The sequence below is a fragment of the Podarcis pityusensis genome (genome assembly GCF_964106645.2).
Source record: "Podarcis pityusensis genome assembly, chromosome: 1".
Taxonomy (NCBI): domain Eukaryota; kingdom Metazoa; phylum Chordata; class Lepidosauria; order Squamata; family Lacertidae; genus Podarcis; species Podarcis pityusensis.
In genome coordinates, this window is record NC_138028.1 from 15298382 (window position 1) to 15313395 (window position 15014).

General features: G+C 47.8%; 2 protein-coding genes across 3 annotated transcripts in view; one reads left to right on the forward strand and one right to left on the reverse strand.

The window, feature by feature from the left end:
- Window positions 1–6713, reverse strand: part of TRAF3 (TNF receptor associated factor 3) — an 88725-nt gene extending 82012 nt beyond the window's left edge. The window contains exons 1-2 of one of the 2 annotated variants that reach the window (XM_080980719.1): window positions 6552–6713; window positions 4895–4954 (exon numbers count right to left, since the gene is read on the reverse strand). The gene's annotated coding sequence lies outside the window, so the exon portion shown is untranslated. Of the gene's footprint in view, window positions 1–4894; window positions 4955–5525; window positions 6530–6551 lie in introns of those variants that run through there. The other variant, XM_080980718.1, reaches the window with a different exon arrangement.
- On the forward strand, window positions 4397–10816 carry LOC308463115 (uncharacterized protein; the record flags this gene model as incomplete). Its single annotated transcript, XM_080981328.1, has 4 exons — window positions 4397–4435; window positions 4918–4986; window positions 6527–7429; window positions 9315–10816. 4 exons carry the CDS (start codon window positions 4397–4399, stop codon window positions 9357–9359), a joined length of 1056 nt encoding a protein of 351 aa, XP_080837454.1. The 3' UTR covers window positions 9360–10816.
- Window positions 10817–15014: the final 4198 nt, after the last annotated feature.

Consider the following 15014-nt stretch of genomic DNA (forward strand, 5'->3'; position numbering starts at 1 on the left):
CTAGAAAGATAGATGACTACCTCTCACCATCATCAGAATTGGGTATAAACCATATTTAACAGAGTAACACAGAAAAATAGTTTCAACAAGATCAATGTCTGCTGGTATTTTGAATGTTATTAATCCAGACACATTAATTTCAGAGACTGGCTCCTTTCATCAAATCTTATTCAGAGAAGAACTAGTGCATCTATGCAGCCTGTATGATGACGACAGCAGTCAGCGGGAGTTCCAAGTGACAGAGCCAGGATCAGGAGCCTGTAGCCCTGCAGTTCTTGTGGGACCACAGCTCCCCTAATCCCTAACCACTAGTCATGCTGGCTGGAGCTGATGAGAGTTAGAGACCCAAAACACCTGGAGAACCACAGGTTTCTCACTGCTGTCAGCACTGGGAATCTAAAAAAGTAGGCAAGCTTTACTTCGCAATGTATTTATTAATTGCATTTGAAACAGCTGTTTCAAGTATAGCATGAAAACTAGTGTGGCACAACGGCTTGAGTTTTGAGCTTGAAAATAGGAAACCCATGTTGAAATTCCTGCTCCATGGAACCTTGAACAAGTTACTGTCTCTGTCTCTCTTTTTCCCTCCAACCACAGTGGTGAGTTGCTGATCCAAGTTTCCTGGAGGAACAGCTGATACAAAAATCTAAATAAATAAATCAAAATAAATGTCACCTGGAGTTACGAGTGGCTTCCAGCAGCAGCGCCAAATCAATGGACCTGTGTTCATTCACATTCTCTCCCCAACCTCAGTCTTAAGGGTTGATCTCCCAGCCAAAATTCCACTTCCTCCAAGAAGGCTCTGGGATGAGTAGTTAACTCTGCAGTGTGGAGATAAATCAGCTGACTGCAAGCATCTGCAAAGATTGTGGAGGTAGTTCTGCTTCTTCTTATAGGGGAAGCCCCCTGGAAGATATTGCTGGTCATCTTCAAGAACTTCCTGGTGGGACCTGCAGGCTTTCTTCCTCCACCACGGTGCATGAAAGGACACAGGGCGAGATACGTAGGTTTGGGGTCAGAAAGCAAGGCCATCTCAATAGTGGTTTGTAGGCTGGGTAGTTCCTTCCTAAGTGAGATTCAGAGCACTTCCTGACTAGTGAGGGCAAAAAAAAAGGCACTAGTGAGGGCACTAGTGTATGGGCAAAAAACTTGTATCTTTGTAGGGGTTTGGAACAAATTGTGGATAACTGATTGCTTCCCTAGCTTCAAATACATTGTAACCCTAGCTTCAAATACATTGGGATGAGGGAGTTTAAAATTAATACAAATTAACTCTCCATTTTTAAAAGGCTGTACAGGGATCTAAAATTATGCTCTTGAATAAATGGTAGGTATCTGTGTTTCAGGGTTTGTTTTCAAAAACGAATCCACAGGGACCCAATGAAAGTTTCATGTTGGCAATTCTCTCGCGCCTGCCATGCAGCATTTACACAAAGTCTCTTTGAATACGTGCAATACTTTCCGCTAGTGGGGTGGAGCTATAAACTCAAGGTACAGTCTTGATTGTACCCTAAACATTGATTGTTTTTGCTGCAGCAACATTTTAAGTTTCGTTTGAAGAAAGACAGCAACACTTCTGTGCTTTCCTACCAAATCCAGCCATATGGAGTAGAGTCTGCAGTAAGATCCAGAATTAGCTCTGAGCATCCTTAGGAGATTCTTTCGAAAGCAGGAAGGACCACTCCAGAATTCTACATACAATATAAATTGCTAGCTAGAACGGCTCTGTCAAACAAGGCTGACACTATTACTACCTTCTACAATCCCAAGAGGCATAAAACAGTAAATCCCAGAAGAAAAGGCACTGGCATGGAATTATTACTGAAACAATAATACCATATATGTACATGGAGACAAAACCACACACCTTAAAAGGCTACCAATGAATTTACCATGATGGGAGTAAAATCGGATATAACTATTCTAATGTTGTGGGGGGGGGGTTGGAACCCCCAAACTGAAGTACTTTAGGGTTTTCCGTAATGAAGAAATCTTTTTTTTAAAAAAATAAACCACTTGGCTGCAGAAGAAAACTTTGTACCCATTTTATAGGTGCATTTCAGATATCCCATTGACCACTGCTACCCAATGGGCTAGCTCAAGCTTATTTCACCACCACTGGAGAAGGGGAAGCAAGGTCACACTCTGGCACTTGCTAAATGATCACGTCCGTAAAATCCCAGCTGATTGCACAGATCAGGACCGCATGCATTCTATTTTGTACATTACCCTTTTCATTTTATACATGCACAGGTCCTATGCCTATTTTATGCCCACACGTGGGTGTCTACTGCGCCTGGAGGTGGAACAGGTGTGCGCGCTGGGAAAAGCAGAAAGCCACAGCCGTGCTTGCATGCCACAGAGGGCTTCTGCTTGTCGGGAAGTCCATGCAGACTGGCCCAATGGCTACAACCACGGGCAGTGAGGACAACAATCTCACTTTCCACTAGCTAAGAAATCTACGAGGCTAAAAGAAGCCTGTTGAAAAGAGCGTGGAGAGCGCCACTGAGTCAAGACACTGAGTCACGAAAGGTCATGTCAAAACATTTCAGAAGGCAATTTGCGAGCAGCCGGCTTTGCAACTCTAGTTTTGTTGTTGTTGTCGTCTGCTGCTGCTTATGTAGACTTGTGTTGATTTTAAGAATAGCTAGGATCCAAGCCTATATTATTATTATTATTATTATTATTATTATTATTATTATTAAAAGAAACCCATAAAGGGAAAACAAAACTTAAGAGCACATTGTGCTATTTAATTCCAGCGTGAATATTCCAACCGCTCCACTGCATCATCCCCTTTCCTTTAACCTACAGCCTCTTTTCCATCTCGCCTCGTCTGTATGTACTGCGATGTAAAAGTCACTTGAGGGCACGGAAATAATTCGCATGCATTCAGGCATTCTGAAATGCATCCTCAGCACAGAACCTGTTTCCTTTAACAAATCTCTGCCGGTTTCGGAATTTTCATTGATGCTGTTCTCTACAAATTCATCCCTGGTCATTGAAGGATGCAGCTCTCAATGGCTACTACTCATGATGGGTATATACTTCCTCCAGATCAGAGGAAGCATGCATCTGAATGCCCGTTGCTGGGAAACAACAGCGGAAGAGAATTAACGTCTCCATGTCCTGCTTGCGAAGCTTTTCAGAAGCATCTGCTTGTCTTGACCACTTGTGTAAAAAAGGGATGCTGCGCTGGATAGGCCTTCGGCTGGATCCAGCCCAGTTCTTAGGTGTCTTACTACACGCTGACAATTACTACAGAATTCCTTGCTTTTAACCCCGTGATGTGTTTCATACCCACTGATGACCAGATGGCAATAACATACACATTAATTCAACTAAAATGTCTCGTGTACGGCAATCCCAAATCGTCTGCCTATTTCACTCCCAGAATGTCTGTGTCCAGCTGTCACAAAAGATCAGCCTTCCTTACTGCTGTATTCCAGGAAAGCTCTGGATGTCAGTATCCTTCCTCACCCACATGCTGGATTGGCTCCTTTGCCACCATAAGCAGAACATGTTAAGTGTTCGGTGCTACTGAACCAAAAAGCATTTCACTAACATACCATACAACAACAATGAACACAGCTTGCAATTAGAAGCATGTGCAAAATCCTAACTACGAAGATAACTTTAGCTGCCTAACCTCAAGTAAGATCACTGTTTCCATTATTAACCAGTATTCTCAGGGGCTTCCCAACAAGACCAAGAAACCACACGTTCAGACACGAAAGTGATTTTGCCTCATACGCTTAATGTCTTTCCTATAAACACTTTAAACTAAATGCACGCATGCTATATTCACAAGCGTCTTAATCCAGAAAATCTAACTTTGAAAAACTGCATTCTCTTATTTTAAAGAGCTAAATATATGCCAATTCAAAACCATAAACTGGACCTCAGTGATTAAACGAGATTGTGGGGTGGGGAGGGAGGAAGACATCTGTAGATGAATATGTATTCATAGGTTGCAATTCAGCCATCGTACACCCCCAGTAACTATTTGAAATAAGCATTTTGCACTAAACAGCCAGGGTCAGAATCCATGTTGAAAGCCATTCATAGTACTGCAATTCAACAGCATATGCTAGAATAGAAGCTACACCCCTTGATGGACCGTACTTTAGGATTACAATACCACTGGTGCAATCCTAGCCTCAAAGACGTCAATAGAAATTCAGTCACTTAGGTCAGTAACAGGCAAAATAGAGCCCAAATGCACCCCTTAAAAGTAGTATAACACGTAATGCTTTTCTGTAAACTCATTGATCACAATGCCATCGCCAACAGACTGACAACTCTTCTTCCCTCCTCACCCTTACACACACACACACACACACACAAATACGCAAGCATTCAATATCCTTAAAAAAAAAAAAAAAAAACCCCGATGATGCGTTGCGGATCCTTCCCATTCTGCTACTGGGAAATGGTAAGAGCAAAGAGGCTTAACTACAGCTGGAAGCAAGGGCTCCTGCAGCTGGAAGCCCATACAAATCCTCTATCAGCAATACCCTGGTACAACACTATGGAGACATGACCAGAATGCTAAGCGAACTACGATTTTCCAAGTTTAATCATACCTCCAAGCATTATCTAAATATACATCTCTGTGACTGATCAGTTACTGGCTTTTCCTTCCTGCCTTACTGGGGTGGGGAGGGGGGGGACAAAAACATAGCAGTTACTGCTTTTAACAAAAGATTTCATCTGCAGAGGAATGACTCAGGATAAAACTTTTAAAAACCCCATTCCCTTTCGTTACACTACGACATGACGTAATCATACACAAGTTAACATTCCCCACATGTTAAAACCATGCACATCTAAAAAGCACCGTGGGTTGCAAACGGCAAACCAATTCATAATGTGTAAAGGCCGTAATAGATACCTTTCTTTCTGTGTCCTTTACAGAAGAGCTCCTTCTTCCGCACTGGCTACAAGGCTATTCCTATGAAAGAGCAGACAGACACACACACAACGGTGGGGTTTTTTTTTCCCAATAGGAGAGGATGCACGCACCCATATTACAGATAATTTATCCTGTATCTCGTCCTAGAGCTCTCCCTCCACTTACAACTGCAATGTTCCCTTATCCTGCATGGCTGCTCCACTGATTGAAATTCAACATGCAGCCTACTGCAAGCATCAGTGCAGTCACCGCGAAGCAACCAAGCCAAGAAATAAAAAGGTTTAGCCTGTGGGGACATGCAAAGTGGATACAACAGGAGTTTGCCACAAGTGAATTAAAACAACCCCCCCCCCGCCCCAATAAAAGGTTTGCAAGACAAGACACTTCCCCTTTAAATACCTACGGCCCGCCCACACGGACTGCATATGGAGGGAGTCAGAAATTAAGAGAGCATTCTGCATTCAAACAGCACATCAAATGCATGCAGAGACACCTTTAAGGCACAGCAATGGGAGAGGAAGAGGAGGGGGGGTCGAAGCATGCTTCCTTCACCAGCAGCCCACATATACACATAAACCATTCTGAATTTATTTATTAGAAAAAGACTTACTGGTCTGATCCACTTTCCAACACCGAGACGTTAAGGTGTGTTTTTTTTTTTTCGGCCTTCCAAAGTAGCCTCTCTCAAAGAGCAATAAAGCACACACAGGCGCGCGCGCCCCCGTCTCCAAAGCAAGCACCGGGGCTGACTGAAGCGGCGGGGGTGGGGTGGGGGGCGAGCAGCGATAGCAGCCAACAGCTGGAAGGATGAACTTGGGAGATCTGGAGATCTGAGCAAAGCCAGTGGCTCAGAAGCAAGCATTTGCTCCTGGCGTCGAGAGCAAGAGCAGCAGCAGCAGCAGCAGCAGCAGCAGCAGCAGCAGCGAGCGAATGGAATCTACCTCTGAGCCCCAGAAGCCTTTTCCCCGGCAGTCAAAGCATGGAGACCGAATGGGGCTGAGCAACAGAAGCAACCGGGTCCCTGCATAGTCCCCGGGCGCAGACCCCCTTGGCGGGCAGCTGCCTCCAGTGGAATGAGGGGGTGGTTTGGGGGGGGGCGCCAGAGAGGGAGAGCGAAGCAACAGCCGCGAAGCGGGAGAGGGGGGCGGGCAAGCGGGCGTCCCCTCGCGCGCCCTCAGGCAGCCCCGACGGCTCCTCGCGCGCTCCTGCCCGCCGCGGCGCAGCCCAGCCCGCCGACCTTCCTCGGCTCTCGCCCTGCCAGCCCCTCGCAGCAGCAGCTCCAGCCCAGGAGCCGAGGCGGCGCCACCATGAAGGCTGCCCGGCCACCCAGCCGCCCCTCTCCTCCTCCTCCTCCTCCTCCTCCCTCACGCCCCCTTCCCTTTTCCCCGCGGAGGCTCCGGAAAGGACCTCCGGCATCCACCACCTCCTTCCCCTCACAGCCTGCGCGCAAATGCAGCAGCGGCGGCGGGAGCAGCCAGCAGACCAGAGGCGCCCCCCGCCCGCCTCACACACACACACGGGCACCCCTGCGCGCGCGCGCACACACACCGCCTCCTCAGCCGGAGGGGACCCCCCTCGCCTCCTCTCCCCGGATTCCGCCTGCGCCTCGAGGGGCGCAACAGCCCGGCTGCCCTACCTGCTTCCTTCTCTCCTCTCCCTGCCCGAGGAAAGGAAGCGAAGGGAAGGGGAGACGGAGGAGAAAAGAGCCTTCGCTACCAGCGCCGCCGCCGCCGCCTCCTGCTGCACCAGCAGCAGCCCAGCCAAACGCAGCAGCAGCCGCCGCCTCGCTCCGGCTGCCTGGAAAGTCCCTGGTGCGCTGCCCCGGCTCTCTTTCTCTCCCTCACCCCGCCCCGCACTTCCTCTCCCGCCCTCCCGAAGCCCAGGCTGGAAATCCCCGGCACGCCGCGTTCCCTTCCCCTCTCTCTCTCTCTCTCTCTCGCCCTGCCCGGCTTCTCGCTACGGCGCAAGCACAAGCGCCAGACAGCAGGCGCGGCAAGCAGCTCCCCGTCGCAAGCCAGGCGGGGAGGGACTCCGCCAGGCGCGCGCCAGCCCCTTTTTCTGGGCGGCCGGCGCAGCGGACTGGCTGCCTGCCCTGCCAAGCAAAGAGAGAAGCAGCGGGGGGTGGGGGGAGTGGGAGGGGCGAGCCGCTCTTCCCGGAGGGATTTCATTCAATCCGTCTCGCACGATCCGGCCCGCCTTTCTTTTGCAGCAAGCGCGCGGGGAGGCATCGGGAGAGGGGTGCCCCCCACCCAGCCAGCAGGAGGCCAGGAATGGCTTCAGGGGCTGCGCTTTTTCCTCTCTTGCGCGCGTGCACGCACACACACACATCCGGGATTTATAAGCCTGGTGCTGTGGAAAGCCGATGGCGAGAGTGGCATCTCTGAGCATGTGCTGAGCGCTGCGCCCTCCTTGCACTGGGGACCCGGTTCCTCGCAGGCCTGGTGGTTTCCAGCGCTTCCCAGTCGTTGCTCTTCCACTGTGTTGCTCTTGCACGTTGGTCTTCCGGTCCTTAAGGTAAACGGGGAACTGCTTTCCGCAGTTTGGGAGGTATTTTTGTGTGTGTGTGTGCCTCCTGCTGCATTCCATTCGCACTAGTGGGTGTGACCCACTAGCCAAGGAGGCGAAGAAGGGACAATTCTGAGCATGCTCCTTTTTAAAAAAAACAACAACAACACACGTACACGTACAAAACCACAATTCTTCAATTGGGACTAAAGTGCTTTTTAATTTACTAAGCCCCATTGCACACTGTGGAACCTGTTCTGGACAAGCAGACATAGGTGTGTGCTGTAAACGATTAAATAGGCAAAAACGTGTCTGTGAGTTTGAGTTGTTCAATTGTTCCAAAGTGAAAAGGCATGATTAGTTTTGGGGTGATGCGAGCATGATTCATAAGAGGCACCCACTTAGATGTCCCTTCATTCTCACCCAGAAAGGGCATGCCTCTTCTATGACGACACTTGCCATTTGCAGTTTGTATCGAAAATAGTTTTCCACCAGTTACAGTGGTACCTCGGGTTAAGTACTTAGTTCGTTCTGGAGGTCTGTTCTTAACCTGAAACTGATCTTAACCTGAAGCACCACTTTAGCTAATGGGGCCTCCTGCTGCTGCTGCGCCGCCGCCGCCACACGATTTCTGTTCTCATCCTGAAGCAAAGTTCTTAACCCGAGGTAATATTGCTGGGTTAGCAGAGTCTGTAACCTGAAGCGTCTGTAACCTGAAGCGTATGTACCACTGTACTAATCTAGCCCAGCCTTTGCCAACTGAGTGCCCTCCAGATGTTTAAGACCGCCACAGCCATGGTGATGGAAGTTGTGGTCCAAAACATCTGGCAGAGATACCAAGTTGGCAAAGGCTGGGCTAGCCAGTGTTTCATCGCTACTTATTTTCCAGTCGAGTTATGTGGAAGCAGGGCAGTTGTTACTCAATGGCACACAATATGTTTCAAAACTGAGCGCTGAAATTTGGGTTCTGGGTCTCAGGTGGTGTAGTCAGCCTAAGGAACAACCCAAAATGTCACACTTATGGCTGGGCTGAAATCACACTCACACAATATCCCCACCCCCAAATATTATCCTCTTGCAAAAACTGGGCCAATCTGCTGCTGCTTTCAGGACAATGGCAGAATTTCTCTTGATTTTTTTAGGAGGGAAGCTGCTTTACCGGGTCTCAGCAGGAACTGTGGCTTGCAGGAAGTGGCAGAGAGTGTCTTGCACCACTTCCTCCTGGCGACACTTCCCAGAATGCCTTGGCCAGCGTTGGTCCAAGACATATTGGCACCCGAGGTGAACCACAAAATGGTGCCCGCCAGAGAAGAAAGGGTGAGTTAAGATCTACATCAGGGACAAGGGAGGAATAAATATCTGATTGGGATCTGCGAATCCGCCCCTCAGCCTGAGGCGGTCACTTCACCTTGCCTCATGGATGTGCCGGCCCCAACTTTGGGAACAACAGCATTCTGGAAACTTTGGCCAACCAGAAGCTGAGACAAGAGCCTTGTGCCCTCTGCAATGAACTTTTTTTAAAAAGGGTTAAAGTGAAGGGGCACAGAAAACTCTTGTCCACCATGTGATATTAAGTTCAGTAAGCAACAGTCCCCTTCTGAACACTTTGAAGAAATTCCTTTCTCTACTCCCAACCCCTTTTCTGTAGAGAGTTTTGTTTAGTTCCCCACCCACCCAACAAATGGTTGAAAAATACATTTTTGCCGCAGTTCACTACATGACAGTGACGGCAGGGACTACTGATTAAGTACACGTTCGTTCGCAATGTCTCTCTCTAATATTTTTCTTACGACGTGTAACTTTGTGATCGGTTGGGTTGCAAAAGTACAACAAGCTTATGCGCATTGTTGGGCTTGCATCCCACACATCTCATGTGTTGTGTTGTGTCATGTAGGATGCTCTGCCAGTAGTGTGTGGTACCCTCCAGAGATGCAGGTGAAAGGTCAGGAAGGAGGCAGAGACCAAGCCTGTGAATACATTATTATTATTATTATTATTATTATTATTACCATTTATTTATCAGCTGTCTTCTAAACCACCCTCTCAAAGCGATTAACACACAAGGTGATTAGAAACAGTGGAAAACACAGGAGCAACAGATGCAATTAAAATATGACTAACGAGTGGACCCACATAAAGACCCATTCATCCAACGGGGGAGGCTGTCAGAACGAAAATGTCCTGAATTGTTTCCAGAAAACGCTGCTGGTGGTTGCCTGTCAAATCTTGACAGGAATGCTGTTCCACAAAATGGGGGTCACCACATTAAAAGCCCTGCACTGAATTACTGCGGAGCGCACTTCTGAGATCTTTGGATCTTGCAGGGGAATCTTTCCCTCAGACCGCAGCAATCTACTGGGTATATAAGGAGGAAAGGCGGTCTCTCAAGAAACCTGTCCCTGAGCTGTACAGGGCATCATATTATAGGGGCAACAACTGGAACCTGGCTTGGTTTCAGATTGGTAGCTGGTGCAAATCCTGAAAGCAAGGTGTCATCTGCTGGTGGTAGTTTTCCCCCAGAGGCAGCCAAGCCACCATGTTCTGCACCAGAGGTATCCTGTAGGGTTTTTTTGTGAAATATGTGGTTTGATGCATTCCCCCCCCCCCCCCACACACACACCAGCTAGCTTCGGTCCAGACTGTAGCCTTATTCAATCCAAATTTGGACTGAATAATTTGCACATTTGTGCAAATTTGCAACACCAACCTTCTCTTCCATGGCAGGGGGTGCGTGTCCTCTGTGCACATACACAGATCATAGAATCATAGCATTGTATGGTTGGAAGGGACCCCTGGGGGGCATCTAGTCCAACCCCCTGCGATGCAGGAATCTCAACTACAGCATCCATGACAGTTCACCATCCAACCTCTGCTTAAAAACCTTCAAGGAAGGAGAGTCTACAACCTCCCGAGGGATGAAAGCGATGCTTAATTTTAAATCCTTTCCAACAGCTTGGGTAGTGAAAATAAAAGTGGCATCACAGAGGACAAGGCTATCAATGCCTAGCATTAACAGTCAGAGGCTGCAATGCTCTGAATACCAGTTGCTGGAAACCACAGGATCCAGGAAGAGTGCTCTTGCACTCGGGTCCTGCTTGCAGCTTTCCTGCAGGCAATCTGGTCAGCCACAACTTGCCAGTGTGGTGCATGCTCTAGTTATCTCCAGCTTGGACTACTGCAATGCGCTCTACGTGGGGCTACCTTTGAAGGTGACTCGGAAACTGCAATTAATCCAGAATGCGGCAGCTAGACTGGTGACTGGGAGTGGCCGCCAAGACCACATAACACTGGCCTTCTCGGTAGAGGTGCCTACCCTGTGGAATGCCCTCCCAGCAGATGTCAAGGCAATAAACAACTATTTTACTTTTAAAAGACAACTGAAGGTGGCCCTGTTTAGGGAAGTTTTTAATGTCTGACGCTATATTGTTTTTAATATTCGGTTGGAAGCCGCCCAGAGTGGCTGGGGAAGCCCAGCCAGATGGGAGGGTATAAATAATATATTATTATTATTATTATTATTATTATTATTATTATTGGCTGCAGGAGCCAATGGGAAGCCAGCCAGCATCGTGGAAGGCGGTCCCTGCTCTGATCCACGCCGGTTTAACGTGGTGCACAGGAGCGGGCAGTGGGGGTCCATGGGCCGGTTAAACAACCCCCATGGGCCGCTTGTGGCCCATGGGCCTTAGGTTGCCGACCCCTGTTCTTGCCCATAATACGGAGCTCTGGCTTCCTAGCTCCAAGTGCCTGTAGGCTTAGCTTTTCACAAGTTTGCTCAAGAAAGGAGACGACGTAGGTGGAGGGATGGGGGTAACCAGCCAGGCAAATCGCAGCAGACAAATATATCTCCACCCACTAGGCAAGGGGCAACATGGAAACATGGCCAGGTGTACAGTAACACACAAAACTGAACTGAAACGCAGTGAGGGGGGCAGCATGCTAGTCCTACTGCAGAATAGGACTTCTGCGCCTGAGAACATAGGCAGGTTCGACTGCTAGTCAGGGTAGAAAATATGGGGCTAGGTAGACCAATGTTCTGACTTCAGACCAGCTTCCTAGGCACCTATAATGGTAGTTGGATTTTGTTTGGTGCTTGGCTTAGCATCCCCATTTGAGTGGATGTTGCCTTGAGGCCGATGCTGAGCTCCCATCTCTGGTTCGCATTCCTCATGCCACCCCCTGCCATGAAAACCAATGCGTGCACAATCACTATGGGACTGTTAAATTGTGAGCTCAGCTGGACTTAATGGCTAGCAAATTCGCTGGTGACCGTAAGCTTAATATGTAGAATTATTGTGTGTATGAAAAATAAATGAAGTGCATGTTTCTATTTAGAAAAAAATGAATCGAGGGAGACCTCAGCCTTGTTCTCTTTGTTTTGGTTCATGCTATTTCAGCCTGCAGGAGAGGTCTCTGTGAGGAGAACCAGCACTGGCTTTTGTCATCGACTCAGGAGCGTCTCAGGTTCTCCTCACAGTCTCATGTACACCTTCTACCATAGGAAGAAACTCCAAAGCCATACGGTTCTTCGCCTACAGAAATACAGAAGTCAAGGGGGAATATTCTGGCCAAACCTTCTTCCCAATATACTCGTATGCAGGACCACTCAATCGTAAGAGTCTCCATCTGCAATTTGAAAAGTATGGTCCAAAAACAGGATCGTCATCACTTTGTCTGGTGTTTTTAAGGACTCCAGTATCTCTGTAAAAGGAGGAACATGGGGTAATAATAATAATAACAATAATAATAATAATTTATTACTTATACCCTGCCCATCTGGCTGGGTTTCCCCAGCCACTCTGAGTGGCTTCCAAAAAAATATTAAAATACTGTAATACATCAAACATTAAAAGCTTCCCTAAACAGGGCTGCCTTCAGATGTCTTCTAAAAGTCTGGTAGTTATTGTTCTCTTTGACATCTGGTGGGAGGGCGTTCCACAGGGAGGGTGCCACTACCGAGAAGGCCCTTTGCCTGGTTCCCTGTAACTTGGCTTCTCACAGTGAGGGAACCGCCAGATGGCCCTCGGTGCTGGACCTCAGTGTCCAGGCAGAATGATGGGGGTGGAGATGCTCCTTCAGATATACTGGGCCGAGGCCGTTTAGGGCTTTAAAGGTCAGCACCAACACTATGAATTGTGCTCGGAAACGTACTGGGAGCCAATGTAGGTCTTTCAAGACCGGTGTTATATGGTCTCGGCGGCTGCTCCCAGTCATCAGTCTGGCTGCCACGTTCTGGATTAGTTGTAGTTTCCGGGTCACCTTCAAAGGTAGCCCCACGTAGAGCGCATTGCAGTAGTCCAAGCGGGAGATAACTCGAGCATGCACCACTCTGGTGAGACAGTCCGCAGGCAGATAGGGTCTCAAGCCTGCATACCAGATGGAGCTGGTAAACAGCTGCCCTGGACACAGAATTGACCTGTGCCTCCATGGACAGCTGTGAGTCCAAAATGACTCCCAGGCTTCGCACCTGGTCCTTCAGGGGCACAGTTACCTCATTCGTAAGGTTTTAATTGGGTAAGGTAAAGGGTAAGGTAAAGAAGGCTAAGAAGGAACAGCATTCTCCAATGTGGTGCCCTCTAGATTGTTTGGGACGACAACTTCCAACCACCCTGACCATTGGTCATGATGCCTGGGGCTGATGGGAGTTGGAGTCCAAAGCATCTGAATGGCACCAGGTTGGGGAACGATGAGAGAAAATGTTCAGCACGGCTGGTTCTGTGCAGAATGAGGCAGAGGCACGCATTGCTTGGCAGCATGTGTGGGGCGTCATCAGAGGGTAGCAAATGTATTCCGCAAGGCAAGAGGCCCTTTGGGATTTTCCACCTCATGTGCCGAGTTGTACGCAATCACTGGAGATGCAGACAAGAAGAGGAAGAAGGAGCATCGCAAATGAAAGCTAAAATGAAAACAGGAGTCATTACCACACTGAAAAAAGTTAGCCTTTAGCCAATGCTGGGAAGTGTTTGATACCATGATCTAATCAGGGTTCAAAGTTACTCATTAGCAACCCAGGGGTCATTTGGGGTGTGTGTGTGTGTAACTGAAACGAATCAAGTACAGTGGTACATCGGGTTACAGATGCTTCAGGTTACATACGCTTCAGGTTACAGACTCCGCTAACCCAGAAATAATACCTCGGGTTAAGAACTTTGCCTCAGGATGAGAACAGAAATCGCGCAGCGGCAGCAGGAGGCCCCATTAGCTAAAGTAGTACCTCAGGTTAAGAACAGTTTCAGGTTAAGAACAGACCTCCAGAACAAATTAAGTTCTTAACCCGAGGTACCACTGTATATGAAGAGAAATAATTATATCCAGTGTTAGTAGACCAATCAAAACAAATTGATTTGACTAACAGGTCCACTGGTTTTAATAGGCTTACTCTGAGTAGTTACATAGTTGGACACAGTGCTATAACTAACCACAACTGCTCCTGGTATGCACCATAGAGTGTGTCCTCTCCCCATATCACTATTTCTAGAAATCAGTGCTATTTTTGTAGAAAAAGAGGTGCCGGAACTCACCATGAACACTGCCCAGGTTCTCTTAGAAAGGCAACGGCGCCCAACTGAGAGGTGCCGGAAACGAGTTCCGTCAAGTTCTGGCGGAAGAAAAGCCCTGTTACAAACTATAATCAAACCCAAATTGTGATTTTTCCTCAGCAGCAGACAGCCACTTTGTTAACATATTCAGTTATTTTCTTTCCACAAGTGATAGGTTGATGGCTCAATTGCTAGAGGATGATGAGACTCTTGATGAGACCCAAGTTTCCGGGTGGGAGTTGATCACGGAGAGGTTTTGCCAAACGTGTCTTCCTCTTAGCTCATTTCTCCTTTTCACCCTGAGTTTGTGCGTCTTCAAAGTCCACAACACCTTTGGTAAAGGCTGTTTTCCAGTTGGAGTGCTCGCAGGCCAGTGTTTGCCAATTATCCGTGCTTATACTACTTTTTTTTTTAAGGTTTGCCTTGAGAGCGACTTTAAACTTCTTTTGTTCTCCACCAGCATTCGTTTTCCATTCTTAAGTTGGGAATAGAGTAGTTGCTTTGGAAGACGATAATCAGGGATCCGAACAGCATGAATCCAAACCCTGATTAAGATCACTAAATTAAGAAGTGAAACTATCTCACCCTACAGTCGAAGGTCAAAAAGCTGTTGAGGAAAATACACATGGTGGCTGCTGAACCCAAATCCTATATAGGCTTTCTTAACTCCACCAATAAGCAAATACCTTTTGTCTCAAATGCTAGGTAACATGTATAGTACATAACTGTCTTTTGCCTAATAAATATTATCCACTGGCCATGTCATATTTGTGTGTGTGTGTGTGCTATTGAGGGTTATTCATTTGTTTTCTTAGCAGTGTGGTGATAAACCCATAACAAAGGAAATGCCCGTTGCTGGAAACTGCAGGAAAGAAGAATGCGTTAATGCCTGAATCTGCCTTGTGATTTTTCTACAAGCATCTGGTCAGCCACTGTGAGAACAGGATGCTGGACTCGATGGGTTATTGGCGTGATCCAGAAGGCTCTTCTTTATGTCCTTATAGAGCAGCTCTGTTGATGATAAGGAAATTGGCTGCTGGGCTATGGCAGAGAGA